The sequence below is a fragment of the Oncorhynchus gorbuscha genome, linkage group LG11, assembly GCF_021184085.1.
Source record: "Oncorhynchus gorbuscha isolate QuinsamMale2020 ecotype Even-year linkage group LG11, OgorEven_v1.0, whole genome shotgun sequence".
Taxonomy (NCBI): Eukaryota; Metazoa; Chordata; class Actinopteri; order Salmoniformes; family Salmonidae; genus Oncorhynchus; species Oncorhynchus gorbuscha.
In genome coordinates this window covers 39,118,211-39,145,685 of record NC_060183.1, presented here as the reverse complement: position 1 = coordinate 39,145,685, position 27,475 = coordinate 39,118,211, and the positions used below count along the sequence as shown (strand labels likewise).

The window sequence follows — 27,475 nt, the reverse complement described above, 5'->3', positions numbered from 1 at the left end:
TACAATCAGTAGAAACTATGAGAATAGAAAGGTGCAGAAGTTTTGTGACACGTCACAACACAGTGGAACACTATATGGCAGATAGAAATAAAAACTGGATGGTCTTCAGGGATAGATGGTAGGGGTTGAGGGTATTTTTTAATTTCATCTTTATTATACCAGGTAGGCTAGTTGAGAACAAGTTCTAATTTGCAACTGCGACCTGCCCAAGATAAAGCGTAGCAATTCGACACATACAACAACACAGAGTTACACATGGAATAAACAAAACATACAGTCAATGATACAGCAGAACAAAAGAAAACAAAAAGTCTATATACAGTTAGTGCAAATGAGGTAAGTTAAGGAAATAAATAGGCCATGGTGGCGAAGTAATTACAATATAGCAATTAAACACTGGAATGGTAGATCAGCAGAAGATGAATGTGCAAGTAGAGATACTGGGGTGCAAAGGAGCAAAATAAGTAAATAGATACCAGTATGGGGATGAGGTAGGTAGATAGATGGGCTGTTTACAGATGGGCTATGTACAGGTGCAGTGATTTGTAAGCTGCTCTGACAGCTGGTGCTTAAAGCTAGTGAGGGAGATGTGAGTCTCCAGCTTCAGAGATTTTTGCAATTCGTTCCAGTCATGGGCAGCAGAGAACTGGGAGGAAAGACGACCAAAGGAGGAATTTGCTTTTGGGGTGACCAGTGAGATATACATGCTGCAGCGCGTGCTACGAGGAGTGGGTGCTGCTATGGTGACCAGTGAGCTGAGATAAGGCGGGGCTTTACCTAGCAGAGACTTGTAGATAACCTGTAATCAGTGGGTTTGGCGATGAGTATGAAGCGAGGGCCAACAAACGAGAGTGTACAGGTCGCAATGGTGGGTAGTGTATGGGGGTTTTGTGACAAAACGGATGGCACTGTGATAGACTGCATCCAGTTTGTTGAGTAGAGTGTTGGAGGCTATTTTATAGATGACATCACCAAAGTCGAGGATCGGTAGGATGGTCAGTTTTATGAGGGTATGTTTGGCAGCATGAGTGAAGGATGCTTTGTTGCGATATAGGAAGCCAATTCTAGATTTAATTTTGTATTGGAGAGTCTGGAAGGAGAGTTTATAGTCTAACCAGACACCCAGCTATTTGTAGTTGTCCACGTATTCTAAATCAGAGCCTTCCAGAGTAGTGATGCTGGACGGGCGAGCAGGTGCGGGCAGTGAACGATTGAATAGCATGTATTTAGTTTTACTTGTGTTTAAGAGCAGTTGGACGCCACGGAAGGAGAGTTGTATTGCATTGAAGCTCGTCTGGAGGTTAGTTAACACAGTGTCCAAGAAGGGGCCAGAAGGATACAGAATGGTGTCGTCTGCGTAGAGGTGGATCAGAGAATCACCAGCAGCAAGAGCAACATCATTGATGAATACAGGAAAGAGAGTCGGCCCGAGAATTGAACCCTGTGGCACACCCATAGACACTGTCAGAGGTCCAAACAGGCCCACCGATTTGACACACTGAACTCTATCAGAGAAGTAGTTAGCTAGCTACATAGCTGTCTTTGCTGTCTTTGCTGTCTTCGTATCTTCGTATCCAAGATAATTGTGTTGTTTAGGTTTAGAGTGTGTAGTCTTAGAGTGACTATCTTAATTTACCGAGGTTAGCTAGCCAGCTATTTGTCGTCCTTAACGTAGGGGACTCTGCTAGCTAGCCAACAGCTAGCCAACGCTAGCCAACGTCTACTGAATAGAACTCAACAACCCGGTCGCATTCACAGGTAGTATCACATTTTAATTTCATTACAGTACAACAGTTTGATTTGTTTGATCGTAGCTAGCTACATAGCTAGCTACATAGCCGTCTTTGTATCAAAGATAATTGTGTAGTCTAGAGCGATTTTCTAGGTTAGCTAGCCAGCTATTGTCGTTCTTTTAACGCAACGTAACGTAAACAACACTACTAGCTAGCCAGCTAGCCCCCGAATAGCAGCACTGCAGAAACTATTACACTCAACGGAACGACTTGATTAGTGTAGTGTCAACAACGCACCCACTGCCAGCTAGCCTACTTCAGCAGTACTGTATCATTTTTAATCATTTTAGTCAATAAGATTCTTGCTACGTAGCTTAACTTTCTGAACATTCGAGACGTGTAGTCCACTTGTCATTCCAATCTCCTTTGCATTAGCGTAGCCTCTTCTGTAGCCTGTCAACTATGTGTCTGTTTATCCCTGTTCTCTCCTCTCTGCACAGACCATACAAACGCTCCACACCGCGTGGCCGCGGCCACCCTAATCTGGTGGACCCAGCGCGCACGACCCACGTGGAGTTCCAGGTCTCCGGTAGCCTCTGGAACTGCCGATCTGCGGTCAACAAGGCAGAGTTCATCTCAGCCTATGCCTCCCTCCAGTCCCTCGACTTCTTGGCACTAACGGAAACATGGATCACCACAGACAACACTGCTACTCCTACTGCTCTCTCTTCGTCCGCCCACGTGTTCTCGCACACCCTGAGAGCTTCTGGTCAGCGGGGTGGTGGCACCGGGATCCTCATCTCTCCCAAGTGGTCATTCTCTCTTTCTCCCCTTACCCATCTGTCTATCGCCTCCTTTGAATTCCATGCTGTCACAGTTACCAGCCCTTTCAAGCTTAACATCCTTATCATTTATCGCCCTCCAGGTTCCCTCGGAGAGTTCATCAATGAGCTTGATGCCTTGATAAGCTCCTTTCCTGAGGACGGCTCACCTCTCACAGTTCTGGGCGACTTTAACCTCCCCACGTCTACCTTTGACTCATTCCTCTCTGCCTCCTTCTTTCCACTCCTCTCCTCTTTTGACCTCACCCTCTCACCTTCCCCCTACTCACAAGGCAGGCAATACGCTCGACCTCATCTTTACTAGATGCTGTTCTTCCACTAACCTCATTGCAACTCCCCTCCAAGTCTCCGACCACTACCTTGTATCCTTTTCCCTCTCGCTCTCATCCAACACCTCCCACACTGCCCCTACTCGGATGGTATCGCGCCGTCCCAACCTTCGCTCTCTCTCCCCCGCTACTCTCTCCTCTTCCATCCTATCATCTCTTCCCTCCGCTCAAACCTTCTCCAACCTATCTCCTGATTCTGCCTCCTCAACCCTCCTCTCCACCCTCTCTGCATCCTTTGACTCTCTATGTCCCCTATCCTCCAGGCCGGCTCGGTCCTCCCCTCCCGCTCCGTGGCTCGATGACTCATTGCGAGCTCACAGAACAGGGCTCCGGGCAGCCGAGCGGAAATGGAGGAAAACTCGCCTCCCTGCGGACCTGGCATCCTTTCACTCCCTCCTCTCTACATTTTCCTCCTCTGTCTCTGCTGCTAAAGCCACTTTCTACCACGCTAAATTCCAAGCATCTGCCTCTAACCCTAGGAAGCTCTTTGCCACCTTCTCCTCCCTCCTGAATCCTCCCCCCTCCTCCCTCTCTGCAGACGACTTCGTCAACCATTTTGAAAAGAAGGTCGACGACATCCGATCCTCGTTTGCTAAGTCAAACGACACCGCTGGTTCTGCTCACACTGCCCTACCCTGTGCTCTGACCTCTTTCTCCCCTCTCTCTCCAGATGAAATCTCGCGTCTTGTGACGGCCGGCCGCCCAACAACCTGCCCGCTTGACCCTATCCCCTCCCCTCTTCTCCAGACCATTTCCGGAGACCTTCTCCCTTATCTCACCTCGCTCATCAACTCATACCTGACCGCTGGCTACGTCCCTTCCGTCTTCAAGAGAGCGAGAGTTGCACCCCTTCTGAAAAAACCTACACTCGATCCCTCCGATGTCAACAATTACAGACCAGTATCCCTTCTTTCTTTTCTCTCCAAAACTCTTGAACGTGCCGTCCTTGGCCAGCTCTCCCGCTATCTCTCTCTGAATGACCTTCTTGATCCAAATCAGTCAGGTTTCAAGACTAGTCATTCAACTGAGACTGCTCTCCTCTGTATCACGGAGGCGCTCCGCACTGCTAAAGCTAACTCTCTCTCCTCTGCTCTCATCCTTCTAGATCTATCGGCTGCCTTCGATACTGTGAACCATCAGATCCTCCTCTCCATCCTCTCCGAGTTGGGCATCTCCGGCGCGGCCCACGCTTGGATTGCGTCCTACCTGACAGGTCGCTCCTACCAGGTGGCGTGGCGAGAATCTGTCTCCTAACCACGCGCTCTCACCACTGGTGTCCCCCAGGGCTCTGTTCTAGGCCCTCTCCTATTCTCGCTATACACCAAGTCACTTGGCTCTGTCATAACCTCACATGGTCTCTCCTATCATTGCTATGCAGACGACACACAACTAATCTTCTCCTTTCCCCCTTCTGATGACCAGGTGGCGAATCGCATCTCTGCATGTCTGGCAGACATATCAGTGTGGATGACGGATCACCACCTCAAGCTGAACCTCGGCAAGACGGAGCTGCTCTTCCTCCCGGGGAAGGACTGCCCGTTCCATGATCTCGCCTAAGAACCTTGGCGTGATCCTGGACAACACCCTGTCGTTCTCAACCAACATCAAGGCGGTGGCCCGTTCCTGTAGGTTCATGCTCTACAACATTCGCAGAGTACGACCCTGCCTCACACAGGAAGCGGTGCAGGTCCTAATCCAGGCACTTGTCATCTCCCGTCTGGATTACTGCAACCCCTTCAACTCATCCAGAACGCCGCAGCCCGTCTGGTGTTCAACCTTCCCAAGTTCTCTCACGTCACCCCGCTCCTCCGTTCTCTCCACTGGCTTCCAGTTGAAGCTCGCATCCGCTACAAGACCATGGTGCTTGCCTACGGAGCTGTGAGGGGAACGGCACCTCAGTACCTCCAGGCTCTGATCAGGCCCTACACCCAAACAAGGGCACTGCGTTCATCCACCTCTGGCCTGCTCGCCTCCCTACCACTGAGGAAGTACAGCTCCCGCTCAGCCCAGTCAAAACTGTTCGCTGCTCTGGCCCCCCAATGGTGGAACAAACTCCCTCACGACGCCAGGACAGCGGAGTCAATCACCACCTTCCGGAGACACCTGAAACCCCACCTCTTTAAGGAATACCTAGGATAGGATAAGTATTCCCTCTCACCCCCCCCTTTAAGATTTAGATGCACTATTGTAAAGTGACTGTTCCACTGGATGTCATAAGGTGAATGCACCAATTTGTAAGTCGCTCTGGATAAGAGCGTCTGCTAAATGACTTAAATGTAAATGTAAATGTAACGTAAACCAGGCGAGAAAATAATTTGAGAAACCAAGGCTTTCGAGTCTGCCAATAAGAATGTTGTGATTGACAGAGTCGAAAGCCTTGGCCAGGTCGATGATTACGGCTGCACAGTAATGTCTCTTATCGATGGCGGTTATGATGTCGTTTAGAACCTTGAGCGTGGCTGAGGTGTCCCCATGACCAGCTCTGAAACCAGATTGCATAGCGGAGAAGGTATGGTGGGATTCGAAATGGTCAGTAATCTGTTCGTTAACTTGACTTTTGAAGACCTTAGAAAGACAGGGTAGGATAGATATAGGTCTGTAGCAGTTTGGGTCTAGTGTCACCCCTTTTGAAGAGGGGGATGACCGTGGCAGCTTTGCAATTTTGGGGAATCTCAGACGATACGAAAGAGAGTAGAACAGGCTAGTAATAGGGGTTGCAACAATTTCGGCAGATAAGTTTAGAAAGAGAGGGTCCAGATTTTCTAGCCCGGCTGATTTGTAGGGGTCCAGATTTTGCAGCTCTTTCAGAACATCAGCCTTCTGGATTTGGGTAAAGGAGAAATGGTGGGGGCTTTGGCGAGTTGCTGTGGAGGGTGCCGGGCAGTTGACCAGGGTAGGGGTAGCCATGTGGAAAGCATGGCCAGCCATAGAGAAATGCTTATTGAAATTCTCAATTATAGTGGATTCATCAGTGGTGGCAGTGTTTCCTAGCCTTAGAGCAGTGGGCAGCTGGGAGGAGGTTCTCTTATTCTCCATGGCCTTTACAGTGTCCCAGGATTTTTTTGAGTTAGTACTACAGGATGCAAATTTCTGTTTGAAAAAGCTTGCCTTAGCTTTTCTAACTGCCTGTGTATATTTGTTCCTAACTTCCCTGAAAAGTTGCACATCACGGGGGCTATTCGATGAGGGCAGACAGGTCTGGAGTGAGAGGGGCATGCCAATTGAGAGGGGCATGCTTATTTAAGATCGTGAGGAAGGCACTTTTAAAGAATAGCCAGGCATCATCTACTGATGGGATGAGGTCAATGTCATTCCAGGATACCCCGGCCAGGTCGATTAAAAAGGCCTGCTCGCAGAAGTGTTTCAGGGAGCATTTGACAGTGATGAGGGTTGGTCGTTTGTTTGCAGACCCATTACGGGTGCAGGCAATGAGGCAGTGATCACTGAGATCTTGATTGAAAACAGCAGAGGTGTATTTGGAGGGCGAGTTAGTTAGGATGACATCTATGAGGGTGCCCGTGTTTACTGATTTGGGGTTGTACCTGGTAGGTTCATTGATAATTTGTGTGAGATTGAGGGCATCAAGCTTAGATTGTAGGATGTTAAGCATGTCCAAGTTTAGGTCACCTAGTAGCACGAGCTCAGAAGATAGATGGGGGGCAATCAATTAACATATGGTATCGAGGGCACAGCTGGGGGCAGAGGGAGGTCTACAGCAAGCGGCAACAGTGAGAGACTTGTTTCTGGAAAGGTGCATTTTTAGAAGTAGAAGCTCAAATTGTTTGGGTACAGACTTAGATAGCCTGCAGAGTTCTGTATTACTATCTTTGCAGTAGATTGCAACACCGCCCCCTTTGGCAATTCTATCTTGGCGGAAAATGTTATAGTTAGCGATGGAAATTTCAGAGTTTTTGGTGTTTTTCCTAAGCCAGAATTCAGACACGGCTAAGACATCTGGGTTGGCAGAGTGTGCTAAAGCAGTGAGTTAAACAAACTTAGGGAGTAGGCTTCTAATGTTAACATGCATGAAACCAAGGCTTTTACAGTTACAGAAGTCAACAAATGAGAGCACCTGGGGGGTGGGAGTGGAGCTAGGCACTGCAGGACCTGAATTAACCTCCACATCAGAGGATCAGAGGAGAAGTAGGATAAGGGTACGGCTAAAGGCTATACGAACTGGCTGTCTAGCACGTTCGGAACAGAGAGTAAAAAGAGCAGGTTTCTGGGCACGATAGCATAGATTCAAGGCATAGTGTACAGACAAAAGGTAGGATGTGAGTACATTGGAGGTAAACCTTGACATTGAGTAATGATGAGAGAGATATAGTCTCTAGAGATGTTTAAACCAGATGATGAAGGCTGGGACTAAAAACAAACAAAATAAATAAAATATCCTGTCTGTAAAATGTATAGAGTATGTATAAGCTGGATGTAGAAGCCTAAGAATTGTTTATCCATTCATTTACTCCAATGAGGGGAAGGGTAGTAGGGTTAGGGGAGGGGTGGTAGAGTTAGGGGAAATAAACTAAAATATATTTACATTACAGCAGACACTGAGCTAGGATTAGGGGAAGATAACTAAGGAAAATATATTTTAAATAATATATAGATTTACAAAAGGGCGAGACCCAAAACCAGGCACAGAAGACAGATGGTTGGAGTCTTACAATGTTTATTAATCCAAAGGCGTAGGCAGGAGAATGGTCGTAGACAGACAAAAAGGTCAAAACCAGATCAGAGTCCAGGAGGTACCTAGTGGCAGACAGGCTCGTGGTCAAGGCAGGCAGAATGCACAGGCAGGTGGGTACAATGTCCAGAAACAGACAAGGGTCAAAACCGGGAGGACTAGAAAAAGGAGAATGCAAAAAGCAGGAGAACGGCAAAAACGCTGGTTGACTTGGAAACATACAAGACGAACTGGCACAGAGAGACAGGAAACACAGGGATAAATACACTGGGGAAAATAAGCAACACCTGGAGAGGGTGGAGACAATCACAAGGACAGGTGAAACAGATCAGGGTGTGACATATATGTGGGATGGGATATCAATTACATTGATATATAAAAACAATTGAAGGATAAACACTCCAGACAGCCTACCCGACCACTCAGAGGCATCCGCATGGTCCTAAAGCACACAGTTGCCTCGTTTTGTATCAGATTCCAATGATAAAACTGGGGGGGACAAAAATGCAATTTCAGAATGTGGGGGGACATGTCCATCCCCAGTGAAAGTTGTGCCCCTGTTCAGATGAACAAAATATGAGTTGGCCTACTGTATGTTATCTGGATATGTTCCATGCCATAGGATGTAAGCTTGTTAATTTAGCTGACAAGATATGCTTATAAGTCTCATGCCATTATTTTATATTATATGATTGTATAGTAAGAAGAATATAATTTAACATAGCTGAATAAAATAAAAAGGATATTTTTCCCCATTCCGGAGCGAGTTTGCATATATAGTGGTTATGTTGAACATAAAAGTGATCATTTGAAACAGGTCAGATATACTAGATTTAGAGATATTTAGCAGCTTTAGTTGATACAAACCTTAGAATTACAAACATATATGGGCTGCATCATCCGACTATAGGCTATTGATAATTTGAGAAAAAAAAAGAAAAAAAAAGCTTGCACTGTGTCCCTTGCCTCAGGCCGCACAGCTGTTCTCTCTTCAAGTGAACATATTTTCATCCTTCAGACTATTCTCAATGTAATATTGTCTTTAGTAATATGTCAAATTAGTTTACATTTAGAAAGTCTCACTATCAAATCAGCAAGAACAGAGGCAGGGGGGAACAAAATGACATGTCATTTGTATGCACTCGAATAGGGAATGGGTGGAGCACACTTTCCCGGTCCGGGTAGGCTACTTCGGTTTTATAGCGGAGCATGTGCTTGATGTATGAGCAGCTGAGAAATGAATGTAAAAACACTTATTTCACTCTGTGCATCAACCACTGTTAGAGGAGCATGCTCTCGCTAAGCGACAGGTGATATTCCCGCTCAAACTCCATGTGCCATGGGCTCTCCAACCCTGTTCCTGCTGCTACCCAGTGCTTCATTTGGGATACATGAAATCTCAAACTCATTCCACAGAGGGCTGAGTTTCTGCAGGCTTTTGCTTTTTCCTTTCAATTAAGACCTAGACAACTTGGCGAGGGGAGTTCCTCACGCGTTTACAGTACCCTTACAATATTTACGGCTGACATATTTGTAACTCTGTTGGATACAATCACCACCCCACATCCAGAATGCACTGGAGCAGGTCACAATGACCCTCGTATATTTGCATCCAACAAATATTACAGATGACAGTTAAGATTTTGGGATGAAATATGAGCCAGTGGGGCACAATATAAACCGACATTTTGATGAATGTAAACTACAAAGGAAATGGAATGGTTTTGGATACTGGACATAAATCTTGGCAAGCCCATTCGTTTCATTCATTTTCACGCACGGGCTGCGAAGTGGCTGCAAACAGCCTGTGACTGTCTGCCTGTGCCTTGGTCGTGGAACTGCCTATGTTTTTCAATGTGAGCACTGCAGCCTTGGTTCATGTTGGCTGCACAGTGTTGACTCATGAAAAAGCCTTTTCCAGAGCTTCGTTGACACTGTGTGTATGTGTGCGCTCGTACATGGATACTGTATTTGAGTGTTTTGATGTCTGTATGGGCATGATGTAAGGCGCGAGAGTGGTTTGGTTGTTTTCCTCAACAACTGGTATGTAGGGGTTTATGGAATTTCACAATGAAGCTGTACAGTATGAACATGTGTGTTTGTTTGAGCGTGCGTTTGAATGTAACTCACAGAGCAGATGAAGTTGGTACTATAGTAGTAGCAAATGTTTTCTACAAGTCCTCTATGCGGGTTTCTGCCAGAGCCAGTTTAGTAACAGCTTTAAAGTGCAGTGTGCCCCTACAGCACTGTAAATCTCTCCTTTCTCAATCCACTGAGGAGTGGATGGAGAAAGAATGGCCTGCCATCCCTCCTCACACTACCTCACACAGCCATGACAAGGCCCTTTGTGGTGAAAACTACTCTGACAAACGGCACTCGCTGATTACCTCAAAGAGAAAGAACACGGGGCAGCGCGTCTCAAATGGCACCCTATCCCTTATATAGTGCACTACTTTTGACCAGCGCCCATTGGGCAGTGTGCACTATAGGGAATAGGGTGCCATTTGGGGGACACCACAAGGCGACTATAGCGTTTCACTTCAAGCTAGCCATCACGATAACAGAAACTGTGCAGAGAAAGCGTCTTGACAGGGGAATGACACCCGTTATAGTAGTAGAGAGAGGAGAGGACAATCCCCCAGATAACCATCTCCGTCTCCTCTACATTGTTATTGTAATATTGTGACATACATCAGCGTTGTGGGTACGAGAGGTACAGTATGCTCCAGTTACTAATGGCATATTGGATGTCTGACGCTTTCAAGGCACTTTTACCATTCTGTATAGAAGACTCAATCTCAATGCTTTCCTGTATTGGGACTGTTTCATTTCAGGATTTAACACGTGTAAAATGGCTGTTTGCACCATAGCTTCAGGGCTAACACACAGTCAGAGGTACTGACCTAAATTACACAGTCTACAAACTGCAAGGCCCAGAGAGAGACAGGCAGACAGACGGACAGACAGGCAGACAGACAGACAGAGATACAGACAGAGAACAGAAGAGAGCACCTGTGTCAAATGAAATCATGCTGTATTTCAAGAGATCGTGCCAATTTGACCCAGCATTGATATCAAGCAGAGGAAGCAGCACACGGACGAAATAGACGCAACGTTACATTCATGTCAGGGGTGGGGTGGCACGGAGAGGAAGAGTAGCAGAGACAGACAGAGCAGACAGCGAGGATACAACTGCAAATGTCAAATTACTGCATGAGAAGCAAATTGGAAAGAGAGAGAGGGGGAGGGAGAGAGGGGTGAGGATTGGGATAAAAATGTGAAAAAAAAGCCTGATGAATGACAAGAGGGAAAGAGGAAAACAGTGAAGTGACGTCAAATACGGAGATGGAGTGCGTTTCAGACAAGCACTTTGATTGAGTTGGAGACGCATTGCTTTTGTCAGCGCCGGTCCATGTCAGGATAAGCAGAATAACATGTAATCTCTCGTCCCGTCATAAACGACGGATGGTTTTAATTTTCTCCCTCTGAGCTTTCCTTTCAAATGACAGAGCTGAACGGCGGTTTACTGTCAGCACGTTGACAATCAGCTCGATTCAATCACAGGGTGGAGAGGAAAACAGCGATTGCAGGGGAAATGAAACTGCTGTTGAGGGAATTCAGTTACAATTCAGTTTGTTGGAGAGGTGTCGGGGGGCGAGCAGGTGGCAGGGCTCTAAGATAGAACAGAAAAGGCAATACATAGACTCTAGGCTCTAGAGCAGGCCTGGGCAATTATTTTCCATGGAGGACCACATTAGAATATATTTTTTTGCCATCGCGGGCCAGAATCATATTACAGGAGTATACATCATGTGTATGACTGTGTTGACAGGTATATCTACTGGAAATCACGTCCAGATGGCTACTTATTTTACTTTTTTTAACAAGCACAGAAATAAACCACATCGGTGTTCTCCTTTTGGTAGGTATTTTCATTATTAAACATGCAATGAACTACACAGAGGGAAGAGTATTCAGCACCACGGACCGAACTCTTGTTAAGAGGTATGCACAAAAACACAAGAGAGAGAGAGAGAGAGAGCTCAACATTACATTTAAACTTCTCAATCAGTGTGAGGAGTGAAGTCTCTGATGGGCATTGACTAGAGCCGTGAAGTCAGGTATAGTTTCTGACGTCGCTATGCGCAGGATTGCTGAGAGGTGAGAGTCAGTAAGAGATGATCTGTGCCTTGACTTCTTGTATTTCATCACTGAACAGGACTGTTCACATACGTAGGTTGACCCAAACAGTACAAACATCTTCTGAGCATGACTCTTAATCTTTGGAAAGTCATCGAGAGACGCATAGAACCTCGTCAGTGACATTGTTTTGATTGTAGTTTGGAATTCTATTCATTCATGGGGGCCATGATGTCCACGGAGAAGGCAAAATCAGCCAACCATTCTTTATCTTACAGTTGAGGGAAATCCACATATTTTCCTTTCATTTGCAAAAACTCAGCAATCTCCGACTTCAGGTCCCACACCCTTTTAAGCACCTTCCTCAAACTCAGCCATCTCGTGTTTGTGTGGTAGGGGAGATCTGCATCACCCGACTCTGTCTCTTCAAACAGTGAGACAAACTGCCTGTGGTTTAAAGATTTTGCTCTTATGAAGTGTACCACTTTAGTGACTGTATCCACAACATGGCTTATTTTCAGAACACATTTTACAGAGCACCTCCTGATGAATAATGCATGGCAGGAAAATAATCTTCTGATCTGGGATCAACTCAGCTCCTTGATCATGTATCCTTTTCAAAAAGCCAATGTTTTTTCCTGTCAAGGTTAGGCACCTATCATTGGTCACACTGGATAACTTTTCAAAACTCAGTTCCAGCTTTGCCACTCACATATTAACCTCCTCCAACAAATATTTCCCCATTTCATTGACTGCACTGAGGCAAGCTCCTCTGTAATTTCAAAGTCTGGGGTTATGCCTCGTAAATAATATCAACAACTGCGCCGTGTCACGTGCATCACTGCTCTCATCCAGGGCCCAGGAGAAATAGGTGAAATCCTTTATCTTGTCTTTCAACTGTTGTTCCATATTCTCTGCGATGTCCTCAACACGCCGTGTCAATGTTAGTCTTGACAGGGAAACATTTTCAAACAGCTCTTTCTTGCCAGGTCAAAGTATTGCTCCGGAGTCAATTAAACATTCTTTAATAAATTCACCCTCATCGAATGGCTTGCTATGTTTAGCAAATTTGTGGTACATAGCGAGCTCTCGCAATTCCGTTGTTTGCTGAATGCAGTTTTGTGAAAAGTCCTTGCTGCTTTTGCAACTGAGAAAGCAACTCTTTCGATCCACTTGCCCCCTGCTCAGAAGACATATTCCTATATCTCTCTGCACGCTTCGTCTGGAAGTGTCTTGACAAGTTGTAGTCTTTCAAGACAGCAATGCTCTCTTTGCACACTAGGCACACAGCTTTTCCCTGATACCTCAATGAATAAATATTTTGATGTCCACTCTTTCTGGGACGCCCTACATTCATTGTCTACTTTCTTTTTCTTTCAAATCCTTTGCACAAGTTCTAGCTAGCCGCCATTTGTAACACACGTCAGCTGTCAGTCACTGTCTGTCATTGTGCAGTTGTTATTTCTACGGGCCTTCAAAATAAATGTCCCACAAGCGGTGGGAGTTAAATCAAAGCTTTTTCATTTGAATGACAAAATACATTTTTCAAAACTTGACTAATCACAAATTATTTTTGAATCAGGTCGCCGCATACGGCCCCTGGGCCGGGCCTTTGCCCTGCTCTAGAGAGTGAACCGAACCTAGAACTGCCTAGAGGGAGTGCCTATAAGCTATTGTTGGAAGAGATATATGGAGGAGGTATTTTGACCTCAATGGGAAAACCTGGTCAAATAAATGTTAATTAAATCACAAATGAGTATAAACTCCTACAAACAGACTTTTGAAATGTCCACACTATGCTCAGACAAGAGTACCTGCCTATCCAGGTGTGTGAGTATCTACTTCCACCAGAAATGAAATGCTCAAACATCTTTGTCACTCAAACAGATTGTGGTCTCACAACTGTCTTCAGTTAGGCCTCAGTCATCAATGCACTGTAACATGGAATTTGAAAAAAATAAATCACGATGATAGACACTGTAGCCTATGGCCATTTTGATTGATTTAGTCCAGCAGGCAATTTGATCATCTCAAGTAGTTTGATATACGATGATTGGTTTTTACCTTTTATTCTGTTTTTGGCACAGATCCACTTGCTTTCTCTTTTCCCCATCCTTCTATTTTGAAAATCATGTCTTTCCAGAAAAAGATTGTCCAGTTCAATTTTTAGGTCTACCGCTACTAATGAATAACAGAGCATCATTGTAAAGACCCTTTATTGGGTTTTGGGATTAGATATCCTAACCAACTACAGTATATAGCAAACTACCATATCCAGCAACAAGGTATCCTGACCTAAATAATTCAGTAAGTATATTGTTATGCCCCTAAATTATCTTAACTGTCTCAACAATCCTATGTAGGCCAACAGAGTATTAGACATGCTTAATGTGCTGACAGTACATCTGCACTACAGTGTGCGTGCTGGCATGCATGTGCTCTGTGTGCTCCATGTGCTCTGTGTGTGCGTGTGTGTGTGTCTTGTACGCTCCGTAAAATTTTAGTAAAGTAGATCTGCACTAAGCACTAACCTCCCTGTAGAGACAGAGAGAGAGGTGTCTCTCCTGCCCTCCTTCTATCCTAGTGGAGTGCTAGGCTGAGCAAGGCTGGGAGGAGGGCCAGGAGGAGGGCAAGCTGGGAGGTGTAGTATGCAATAGACAGATGGTCCTGCTAAGAGGTGTAGCATATGTCGATGCCTTCGACAAGCTGGCTCCCAGACAACACAGTACCCACTTGAAGTTCAGCCCCACTTCAAACTTTCTTTTCCGGCTCTGCTGTGCTGTATGTACTAAGTAGTCAATGTATCTTTTTTACTACAGTACGCAAATCTCCTGAAACCGCTGAGTCGGCACTAAACACGTGCCTAACTGTGAAAACCATACATCGCATAAAAAGTAGAGCAGACGCTGTAGGATATTATGGGATGGTACTGTGATTTGTACTGTACCTTTTCTGAGGTGGAGTAAAAGTGTTCCCTTGTGCAACTCCAGCGTGAGGCTGCGATCGTGTTGTCCCTCTGTGTGTATCAGTGTCCCAGAGTTCTGCAGGGTTTTGAACTTCAGAGAGATACTGTCTTTGGCTGTTCGAATTGGTGTTGGGTTGGGGCTGAACCTGTAGAGCAAGCAGCCGCTTCCGTCAAAACTTGCCACAACAGACTCTGCAAAAAAAAAACATATTCATAAATAAAGATTCTACAGTAGGATGTAGTACAATCAGACTCTGCAAACAAGAGATTACATTACAGCAAGATTCTGCACTAGGAGGGTAGAAATGCATATCACAACCCACATATTCAGCAGAAAGACAAAGACATACATTATTTTCAGTTCTAGTTGTAAACCAACTGGAATAACTGAATTTAAACCACTTAAGAGAATAGGTGAGGCATGAGGAGGTGATTCAGTCTCAGTGGTGGTCATTCAGAGTGTTCAGTATTTTCATTAGCTATTAGCTAGACATTATAGACTCCAGTGTGTGCTGGTTGAGTGAGATTCAGATAAGAAGCTAATTTCTCCATACCTAACTGCTTCTAATGAAGCGGGGTAGCCTTTGTCCCTCACACATCAAACCACTTCAATGATTGAAGACCTGTGATTAAGAACACTTTAATATGAGGGTACTGACAAATTTGATCATTTATCTTATATTTGATCTTATTTATATTGTTGGTACAGTGGGGGATATACCATTAGGCGAAAGAGGCCTCACATCATCAATGGGCCTCATGAGCTGGGCAAATGTATTATTATATATATTATATGACTGCAGCGGGTGCGTAATTGGCGACAGAGAAGTCAGGCGCAGGAGAGCAGAACTGGGTGATAACCGGAGATTTATAATGCAAAAGTAACGGCATCCAGAACAAGAAGATAAATAGGCACAAAAATAACCCATTGTGAGCTCATGGGGTATGTGCACAAGCACTACAATAAACAATCCCACACAAAGACATGGGGGGGAACAGAGGGTTAAATATACAACAAGTAATTGAGGGAATTGAAACCAGGTGTGAGGAAAAGAAAGACAAAACACATGGAAAATGGATCGATGATGGCTAGAAGGCCGACCGCCGAGCGCCGCCCAAACAAGGAGAGGACCTGACTTCGGCGGAAGTCGTGACAGTACCCCCCCTTGACACACGGTTCCAGCAGCGCACCGACGTCGGCCTTGGGGACGACCCGGAGGGCGAGGCGCAGGGCGATCCAGACAGAGACGGTGGAACTCCCGCAGCATTGAAGGGTTCAACACGTCCTCCACCGGAACCCAGCACCTCTCCTAAGGACTGTACCCCTCCCACTCCACGAGGTACTGAAGGCCCCTCGCCAGACGCCTCGAATCCAGTATAGAGCGAACAGAGTACGCCGGGGCCCCATCCCGCACCTCAGACTGCTGGAGCGGGCCAACCACCACCGGCCTGAGGAGAAACACATGGAACGAGGGTTTAATACAGTAATCAGGGGGAGCTGTAACCTATAACAAACCTCGTTCACTCTCCTCAGTACTTTAAATGGCCCCACAAACCGTGGACCCAGCTTCCGGCAGGGCAGGTGGAGGGGCAGGTTTCGGGTCGAGAGCCAGACCCGGTCCCCCGGTGCGAACACCGGGGCCTCACTGTGGTGACGGTCTGCGCTGGTTTTCTGGCGCAGCACGGCCAGCTGGAGGTGAACATGGGCGGCGTCCCATCTCTCCTTCACACGCCTGAACCAGAAGTCCACCGCAGGAGCCTCGGTCTGACTCTGATGCCACCACACCAGAACCGGATGGTATCCCAGTACGCACTGGAAGGGGGAGAGGTTAGTGGATGAGTGGCAGAGCGAGTTCTGAGCCATCTCGGCCCAGGCCACGAACGCTGCCCACTCCCCTGGCCGATCCTGGCAATACGACTGCAGAAACCTGCCCACATCCTGGTTCACTTTCCCCACCTGCCCATTACTCAGAGGGAGGAGACAGCAGGACTTAGAGAACCAATCCACAACGACCAGGATCGTGGTGTTTCCCTGTGGGGTGGAGGGGGGGGGGAATAATCCACCGAAAAAGGTAGTTTCCCTCTGGGCAGGTGCCTAGGAGCCTTACACTGGGCGCACACCGAGCAGGAGGAAACATAAACCCACGTCCTTGGCCAAGGTAGGCCACTAGTGCTTCCCAACCAAACAGTGCACCGTCCGACCGATCGCAGGATGACCAGAGGAGGTTGACATGTGGGCCCAATAGATCAACCAGTCACGGACAGTAGACGGAACGTACAGACGACCAGCAGGATACTGGAGGGGATCGGGCTCTGCAGGTAACGCCTGCTCAATGTCCAGCTCCCACACTACCGCCACCATCAGGCAGGAGGCCGGGAGTATGGGAGTGGGATCCATGGGCCGCTCCTCTATGTCAACAGTTGGGACAGTGGAACGTTGTGTTAGAAAATCATTTTAGAAAATAATTTTGCCTTGACAACAGCCAACAGCTCCCGATCCCCCATGTAATAGTTTCGCTCCATCGGGCTGAGCTTCTTCGAGAAGAAGGCACAGGGGTGGAGCTTCGGTGGCGTACCGGAGCCCTGAGAGAGCACAGCTCCTATCCCAGCCTCGGACGCATCCACCTCCACTATGAATGCCAAATAGGGATCCGGATGGGCCAGCACGGGAGCCGAGGTAAACAGAGCCCTCAGGTGAACAAAAGCCCTGTCCGCCTCAGCCGACCACTGCAAACTAACCGATGATGAGCTGGGCGTTTCCACATCAAGAGGTATACGGGTAATTCCTCGATAAATGACTTTTCAATTTCTTTATTATCAAAACATACTTCTTTTAATTTAATCTTTGACAATTTGTTCATGTTTGAATCTGTTATTCAATGTGTTTCTATGGGCTAATACGATTAAGGACAAATTCAATGTTTAATCAGATGTACACTACCGTTCAAAAGTTTAAGATCACTAAGAAATGTTCTTGTTTGTGAAAGAAAAGCAATTTTTTTTGTCCATAGCATCAAATTGATCAGAAATACAGTGTAGACATTGTTAATGTTGTAAATGCCTATTGTAGCTGGAAACAGCAGATTTTTGATGGAATAGTTATATAGGCGTAGAGAGGCCCATTATCAGCAACCAATGAGTTACAATGGAACGTTGTGTTAGAAAATAATTTTGCAATTATGTTAGCACAGCTGAAAACTGTTGTCCTAATTAAAGAAGCAATAAAGTTGGCCTTATTTAGACTAGTTGAGCATCATCATTTGTGGGTTCGATTACAGGCTCAACAAATAACTTTGTTCTGAAACCCGTCAGTCTATTCTTGTTCTGAGAAATGAAGGCTATTCCCATGCGAGAAATTTCCAAGAAACTGAAGATCTCATACAATGCTGTGTACTACTCCCTTCACAGAACAGCCTAAACAGGCTCTAACCAGAATAGAAAGAGGAGTGGGATGCCCCGGTGCACAACTGAGAAAGAGGACAAGTACATTAGTGTCTAGTTTGAGAAACAGATGTCTCACAAGTCCTCAACTGGCAGCTTCTTTAAATAGTACCCACAAAACACCAGTCTCAACGTCAACAGAGAAGAGGCGACTCCGGGATCCTGGCCTTCTAGGCAGAGTTCCTCTGTCCAGTGTGTGTTATTTTGCCCATTTGGCCAGTCTGAGATATTGCTTTTTCTTTGCAACTCTGCCTATAAGGCTAGCATCCCAGAGTCGCCTCGTCACCATGCTTTTCTTTCAAAAACAAGGACATTTCTAAGTGACCCCAAACTTTTGAATGGTAGTGTATATATATATATGTCATTCTCTCAACCAGCTTCACGAGGAATACTCTTCCAACAGTCTTGAAGGAGTTCCCATATATGCTGAGCTCTTGTTGGCTACATTTCCTTCACTCCGCGGTTCAACTCATCCCAAACCATCTAAATTGGGTTGAGATCGGGTGATTGTGGAGGTCATATCAACTGATGCAGCATCCATCACTCTCCCTGGTCAAATATCCCTTACACAGCAAAGCACCCCTACACCATCAAACCTCCTTGTCCATGCTTCACGGTGGGAACGACACATGTGGAGATCATCTGTTCACCTACTCTGCATCTCACAAAGACAGCGGTTGGAACCAAAAATCTCAAATTTGGGCTCAGACGCAGGACAGATTTCCACTGGTCTAATGTCCATTGCTCGTGTTTCTTGGTCCATGCAAGTCTCTCTTCTCCTTATTGGTGTCCTTTAGTAGTGGTTTCTTTGCAGCAATTCAACCATGAAGGCCTGATTCACACAGTTTCCTCTGAACAGTTGATGTTGAGATGTGTCTGCTACTTGAACTCTGTGAAGCATTGATTTGGGCTGCAATTTATGAGGCTGGTAACTCTAAGGATCTTATTCTCTGTAGCAGAGGTAACTCCGGGTCTTCCTTTCCTGCGGCGATCTTCATGTGAGCCAGTTTCATCATAGCGCTCGATGGTTTTTGCGACTGCACTTGAAGGAACTTTCAAAGTTCTTAAAATGTTCTGGATTGACTGACCTTCATGTCTTCATGTAATGATGGACTGTAATTTCTCTATATTTATTTGAGCTTGTCATAACATGGATGTTGTCTTTTACCAGATAGGGCTTTCTTCTGTAACCACTCGTACCATGTCAAAACACAACTGATTTGCTCAAACGCATTAAGAAAAAAAAATACTTTTAACAATGCATTCCAGATCACTACCTCATGAAGCTGGTTGAGAGAATGCCAAGAGTGTGCAAAGCTATCATCAAGGCAAAGGGTGGCTACTTTGAAGAATCTCAAATATGTCATAGTTTGATGTTTTCACTAGAGAGAGAGACAGAGAGAGAATGAGAGAAGTCATGCAGAAGAACAGCTCCTGACTTGTCAAAACATTCTGGTTGTTAAGAGTGAGATTAACAAGACTAAATTAGCAGAAAAGGTATAGGCAATCAAATTGTACAACTGAAGATCAGGAGGAAATGATTGACACTAGAGTGAGTTAAAAGACCAATTTTAATCACGCTAGCTAGCCAAATATAAATGTGTCAGCTAGCTTACTGTCTATCTCCAACTGTTTGCTGGTGGTAACCATATCAACATGGCCAATGAGGCAGCACTAGTAGCACCAGCAGCAGCAGTGACTGAGCGACTTTCCCTCTATTTTTTAAATAATTTCCAGCAGGAATCAAATCAAAGAAGGAAAGAATCCATTTTAAACACAGAATTCTGAGGGAGAACCCGGATACTGTTTGCCGACTGCTCATGCAACAGGACTGTTACAAACCTGTTATTTTACACAGACCACCCTACTGCCTGGCATACAGCTGTAACCAGGCATTTCAGCTACACGACAAAGAAAGGCATCTGCAAGAGAAGACAAATCCACATTTTTGAGGACAGCAAGAAGGACAGGGAAAACAGGTTTGACGGTAAACATGTACCAGAACGGAACTGTCATGGTCCAGGGCAGTGAGGCTGCACTTAGCTATTTTGTGCAGGACTTCTCCACACTAAGGAAGATGGCGGAAACCAAAAATGACCCACGACCTCTCCCCTCACCTCAAGCTCTCCAGCAGCAGGAGCCCAGACCCACACAACAGGTCTATCCTCCCCCCTGCCTGCCTACGACCACCAGAGCCAAGATCACACCACCATCAGCCTGCCGAGAGACAGGTTGGCTCTGTTAGAGGTGTGGGTTACTGTGCTGAAGGAGCAGCCCCCCAGCTACACCACCTCCAGCCCAGACACAGAGCTTCTTCAGGGCCAGATAAATCAGTGCAGGACCCACCTCAAGAACTCTGTCCAGGAGCTGAGAGAGAGCCTTACCACAGCGCTTGAGGAGGTAAAGGCCACCATGAGGAGAGAACCAGTGCAGGTAAAGGAGGAGATGGCAAAGGAGGCCACAGTGTCTCCTGACCCCTCCTGTCTCAGCCTCCAGTATTTATGCTGCAGTAGTTTATGTGTCGGGTGGCTAGGGTCAGTTTGTTATATCTGGAGTACTTCTCCTGTCTTATCCGGTGTCCTGTGTGAATTTAAGTATGCTCTCTCTATTTCTCTCTTTCTCTCGGAGGACCTGAGCCCTAGCACCATGCCTCAGGACTACCTGGCATGATGAGTCCTTGCTGTCCCCAGTCCACCTGGCCATGCTGCTGCTCCAGTTTCAACTGTTCTACCTGCGGCAATGGAATCCTGACCTGTTCACAGGACGTACTACCTGTCCCAGACCTGCTGTCTCCAACTCTCTAGAGACAGCAGGAGTGGTAGAGATACTCTTAATGATCGGCTATGAAAAGCCAACTGACATTTACTCCTGAGGTGCTGACTTGCTGCACCCTCGACAACTACTGTGATTATTATTATTTGACCATGCTGGTCATTTATGAACATTTGAACATCTTGGCCATCTTCTGTTATAATCTCCACCCGGCACAGCCAGAAGAGGACTGGCCACCCCTCATAGCCTGGTTCCTCTCCAGTTTTCTTCCTAGGTTTTGGCCTTTCTAGGGAGTTTTTCCTAGCCACCGTGCTTCTACATCTGCATTGCTTGCTGTTTGGGGTTTTAGGCTGGGTTTCTGTAGAGCACATTGAGATATCAGCTGATGTACGAAGGGCTATTTAAATAAATTTGATTTGATTTGAGTTAGAGCATAGAGAACATACTGTAGAGCCTCCCAGTGTCATGCCCTGACCTTAGAGAGCCGTTTTATTTCTCTATTTGGTTAGGTCAGGGTGTGATGTGGGGTGGGCATTCTATTTTTTGTTTTCTAGGTTTCGGCCAGGTATGGTTCTCAATCAGGGACAGCTGTCTATTGTTGTCTCTGATTGTGAATCAGAACTTAGGTAGCCCTTTTTCCCTCCTGTCAGGGTGGGTAGTTATCTTTGTTTGTGGCACATAGCCCTGTAAGCTTCACAGTTGTTTCTTTTGTTAGTGTTTTTGTTGGCGACATTTTAAAATGGAATAAACTGTACGCTCACAACGCTGTACTTTGGTCCACTTCTTTTGACGGCCATGACACCCAGAGAGAAGCTACAGCCCTTCACCACCCCTAACACCCCCACTGACCCACTCTCATCCACAACCCCTTCCTATACCAACCACCCTTTACTCACACCCCCAGTCAACAAGGAAGCGGGGACACCAACTACAGAGAGAAGCTTTCTGCCCCCCCCCCACGTACACAGGAGACGGGCTTCTCTCTGTAGTTGGTGTCCCTGCTTCCTTGTTGACTGGGGGTGTGAGTAAAGGGTGGTTGGCCCCACACCGCAAACCCACTACTCTGGTAAAACCCACTGAGGTGTCCAAAATATGGTGCCCAAAAACACAGGATGCACTCCACATCCGGTCCCAGCCTGACTTTGGCACACCAGGCCACATTTTTATTCACACCGGCACCAACAACCTGAGAGAGGAGCAGGAGAGAGTAGGCAGCCTGGTCAACAGAGTAGCAGGGCCTTTGAGTGGTTCCCCAACTCCCACATCACCATCTCCACTCTGCCACCCCGCAAAGACTTTAATTCCCATACCATTCAGAAACTTAACGCTGACGTCAGAGGGTGTGGAAGAATACTTATTTTCCACCATAATTTGCAAATAAATTCATAAAAAATCCTACAATGTGATTTTCTGGATTTTTTTTTCTCATTTTGTCTGTCATAGTTGAAGCGTACCTATGATGAAAATTACAGGCCTCTCATCTTTTTAAGTGGGAGAACTTGCACAATTGGTGGCTGACTAAATACTTTTTTTGCCCCACTGTATATATATATATATATATATATATATATATATATATATATAAACAGAACTGTTTGCTGTTATCCTGTTCGTCACACTCTTAACAACTTAGTAGTTACTGTATTTCTGACTGTGCTATTCTTTCTTTTTGCAACATGAAATCGCTATCAGTTAGCATGTGGAACATTCAGGGCCTAAACTCATCAACCTTTGGACTGAAGAGTTTAGCATTGGAGTTCCAAAAATATGTTTAAGATGTTGACGTCATCGTTCTGCAGGAGACATGCTGTAAAGCAGACGTTGTCACTCACTATCCCACTGGATACAAGGTAAATGAGTCGTCATAGAAACACAGCTCTGTCAATAGAGGCAGAGACTCTGGAGGATTGATCATTTGGTACAAATCTGACTACAAAATCTAATTTGATCCCCTCAAAATTGGTAAATATCACAACTGGATCAAACTGAAAAAATAATTTGTACTGACAGAAAAAAATGTGTTCCTTTGCGCAATATATATCCCCACTCAGAATCCCCATATTACTCAGAGGAGATAACTCTCTCTTAGATAACATTCTGGATACCACATCCACTCACAGTAAAGAAGGCTAGCAGTAGAAAACAACTATATATTCAGGCAAATGGCAAAAGAAGCACAACTGAAATTGATAACAAAAAAGACCACAGATGACAACTGGTTTGAAGCAGATTGTATAACTATAAGGAAATAATTTAGGACACTATCAAACCAAAAGTACAGAGACCCAAATAATGGTGAAGTACACCTTCATTACTGTGAGACTTTAAAACTCTAGAAATGTACACTCATAACAAAAAAAAAGCACAGTACATGAACACGCAGCTGAGGAGTCCATAAACAAACAACTTCTGGCAAAATTTGAAAATAATCTAAAAATCAAAACAAGAAGAACTAGCGATACAAAATAGTGACATATGGACAACCCATTTTAAAACACTCTACAACACAGTTCAAAGTGACACAAAAATGCCAAATTCATTAGAAGTTGAATGGAAAGCTATAAAGGCCTATCAAAATCCATTGGACTCCCCAATTACTAACCAGGAGCTCTATAAGAAACTTCAGGCCCTCAGATTTAAAAAGCATGCGGACCTAATGGCATCCTAAATGATATGCTCAAATTCGTTAGCTTAAAATGTCAATTGGCTATTTTAAAACGTTTTAATTTGATCCTGAGTGTAGGTTATTTCCCTGACATCTGGAATCAAGTACTCATAAACCCAATCTTTAAGAACGGAGACAAATTTGAACCTAAAAATTACAGAGACATTTGTGTGAACAGTAACCTGGGCAAGGTTTTCTGTAGTATTATAATAATGTATTACAAAAGTAGTTTGAGATGTTTTGGCAAAGTTTACAGGTAACCTTTGAGATATTTTGTAGTCACGTTGCGCAAGTTGGAACCAGTGTATTTCTGGTTCCAACACGCCAAATTAATGGACATTTTGGATATATATTGACGGAATTAACCATTTGTGATGTTTATGGGACATATTGGAGTGCCAACAAAAGAAGCTTGTTAAAGGTAAGGCATGATTTATATTTTTATGTCTGCATTTTGTGTCACGCCTGCAGGGTTGAAATATGTTCTCTCTTTGTTTATGGAGGTGCTACCCTCAGATAATAGCATAGTTTGATTTTGCTGAAAAGCCTTTTGAAATCTGACATGTTGGCTGGATTCACAATACGTATAGCTTTAATTTGGAATCTACATGTATGATTTCATGAAAGTTTCATTTTTATAGTCATTTATTTGAATTTGGCGCTCTGCATTTTCACTGGCTTTTGGCCATGTGGGATGCTAGCGTTCCACATATCCCAGAGAGTTTAATAAGCACAATGTCTTGAGTAAAAGCCAAATTGGATTTATACTAAAACATCGCATGAACAATCGTAATCTCAGCAATAAAAGAAACATCCCTTTTCAAGGACCCTGTCTTTCAAAGATAATTAGTAAAAATCCAAATAACTTCACAGATCTTCATAGTAAAGGGTTTAACCTCTCTTGGGTAGGGGGCAGTATTTTGACGTCCGGATGAAAAGCGAACCCAAAGTAAACTCCTGTTACTCAAGCCCAGAAGCTAGGATATGCATATACTTGGTAGATTTGGATAGAAAACACTCAAACGTTTCTAAAACTGTTAAAATTATGTATGTGGGTATAACAGAACTGATATGGCAAGCGAAAACCCGAGGACAAACCACCCCCCCCCCCACAAAGAAAATTCAGACTTCCACAATTTTCAATGACTACCACTTTCCAGATGTCAGTTCCTAGGGCTTCCACTAGATGTCAACAGTCTTTAGAAAGAGTTTCAGGCTGTTTTTTGGAAAAATTAGCCAGAAATTGTAGTTTTTCTAAATGGCTCCCATTTTGGGTGTAGTGTTTCCAAGCGTGTGGAAAGAGAGCTCATTCTTTGGTATTTTTCTCCGGTAAAGACAATAACGATAAAGCAAATTGAATTGAGAGAGAGGAAGAGAGCTCCTGAGTTGGATAAATAACGACAATAACGATAAAGCAAATTGAATTGAGGGAGAGGAAGAGAGCTTAGAGTTGGATAAATGTAGATAAACTTTCCTTTTTTAGAAGGATTTATACAGGATACTAACCTCAACATTAAAACCTTTAATCCATATTAAAATTCCATTACTAAAACCTTAATTTTTAAAAATGTGCTATATGGACTATTACTACCAAGGACTATCAAGGAAAATCTTCTAACAAACCAAAAACTGCAGAAGAAACACAGTTGTACCTGGAAATACCATCCAACACAAAACTGAGTGAGTAATATTCAGTCTGAAGCTACTTCTGAAACCAAAAAGTAAGTCATTTTGTTACATAAAGCTAAGTAAATATGTATACTAAGCTACCAAGCTGCTAGGCCAGAACAGACCCGGCAGAAATTTCAATTAGCACTGAAGTGTGAAGTCCGTTGTGTAAACTCTTGAGCCCCACAATGGCAGGAGAGTTTCTTAGCCCCTCCCCTGCACCAAATGTAGAGGCCTATGGATCCCCAATGGCTTATCCATGTCCAGAGGTCATTACAATGCAGTACCTCATGGAAATTAAAAATATCCCTGCAAAAAAAGCTCTTCAAGGACAATCCAGACACGTGTACAAGTCTGGTACAGTAATGGTGCAGGGCATCCTCATGCAGTTCCAGCAGAACTTTTATGGGATTAAAGAGAGAGCACAGCAGGAAAAGCTCTCTCTGTGATGACTCCCCCATCCTGAGTGAGTCTGATCACACCTCTTCAAACTGTCCTGCAGACAAGGATTGTCATCCTCCCAGCACTGAACACACCCAGGCCCCATAACTGCACTGCTCCTCCATCATTGAGGAGATAAATTCACAGAGCTGGAGAGAGACATGGTGGAGCTCAGAGAGCTAGTCCACACAATACAAACAGCACCCCCCCAACAAGACCAGGAGGCCAGAAGGATGACAGTCTGAGAGAGATGGCTGCTCTACGGACTGAGGTGAGAGAACTTGAAGAGGGACACATGGCACTGAAGGATAAGATCAGAAAGCTGAGGTATGACAGAGAGCAGGACACTTCCCCCAGACAAGCCAGCAGAACAGCCCACCTCAGACCTGGACCACCCCCCCCCCCCCCGCGCATCCTGATTGGGCTCCCGAATGGCGCAGCGGTCTAAGGCACTGCCTCTCAGTGCTAGAGATTTCACTACAGACCCTGGATTGATTCCAGACTGTATCACAACCGGATGTGATTGGGAGTCCCATAAGACGGCGCACAATTGGTACAGCATCACCTGGGTTGAGGTTTGTTCTTAACTAACTTGTCTAGTCAAATAAAGGTTCAATAAAAAATGTTTTTTTAAATCCACTGAGGACACACAAAAGCCAGAGATTGTGTTCCTCATGGATTCAAAAGGCAAATATATTCAAGAGGATACTCTTTTTCCCAAACACAAATTGGCTAAACTCTGGTGCCCAAACATTAGACATGGCCTGGAGCTGTTGTCAGAGGACAGACTAGGATCCCCCAGCCACATCATAATTCACATGGGCACAAATAACTTGAGGGCCCAGCAGGAAATTGAGGCAAAAGCACTCAAGGGAGTGATTGAAAAGGTTTCTTCCACTTTCCCCAATGCACAAGTGGTTATCTCCACCCTGCTACCACAAAAAGACTTTCACCCTTCCGCCATACAGCGAGTGAACGCAAGCATTTTGTGAGACTGCCTCAAAACCTAATCTTACCTGGCCCAACACTCCACCCTTGACTTGAACAGCCTTTACGACCAATCCACCTCTACAAAGCAGCAATCCCAACTTTTGCCAGGACCCTGAAGGAAGTCACCCTCAACCCTACCCAGACCTGCCAGACCCCCTCCTGAAGGACCTGCACCGAGAGAACCCACGCCAAGAGGACCTACACCTAGACCACAGCATCACCAGCCACATCCAAAACCAGCTACGACCACCCCAAGCAAACCCTAAGCCCCCATATCAGACCAATGCCCCTTCTGCCCACCCCATGACCCCCGCCCCTGCAGCAAGGACCTCAATATATATGCCATTTAGCAGACGCTTTTATCCAAAGCGACTTACAGTCATGTGTGCATACATTCTACATATGACATAATATGACAGCAGAACATATGCCCAGGCCGTAAGCAGAGCAACAGGCCCAACCCCCACTATTACTCCCGCCCAAGCCCCATCCTGTGACCTAAGAGGCTCAACACAATCTGCTTACACCTACTATGATGGTCCAGGCCTAAACCACACAAAAACAATACCAGACACCAAGTAAAAGCTTTGTGTTTCAATCTCGTCCTGGAATATACAAGGTCATCTTCCTTTGGCCTAAAGAGCAGGAACCCAGGCTTCCTCTAATACATTTGAAATACAGATATTGTTATCTTACAAGAAACATGGTTTAAAGGAGACAGACCCATTGGTTGCCCTCTAAGTTACAGAGAGCTGGAAGTCCCATCCACCAAACTACCAGGTGTTAAACAGAGGAGACTCAG

At 45.3% G+C, this 27,475-nt stretch overlaps 1 protein-coding gene across 1 annotated transcript in view; it reads right to left on the bottom strand.

The window, feature by feature from the left end:
- LOC124047774 (contactin-associated protein-like 4) overlaps window positions 1–27,475 on the bottom strand; it is a 212,085-nt gene that overhangs the window by 95,004 nt on the left and 89,606 nt on the right. Inside the window, 1 exon segment of the mRNA XM_046368083.1 lies at window positions 14,679–14,888. Coding sequence (XP_046224039.1) covers window positions 14,679–14,888 — 210 coding nt within the window.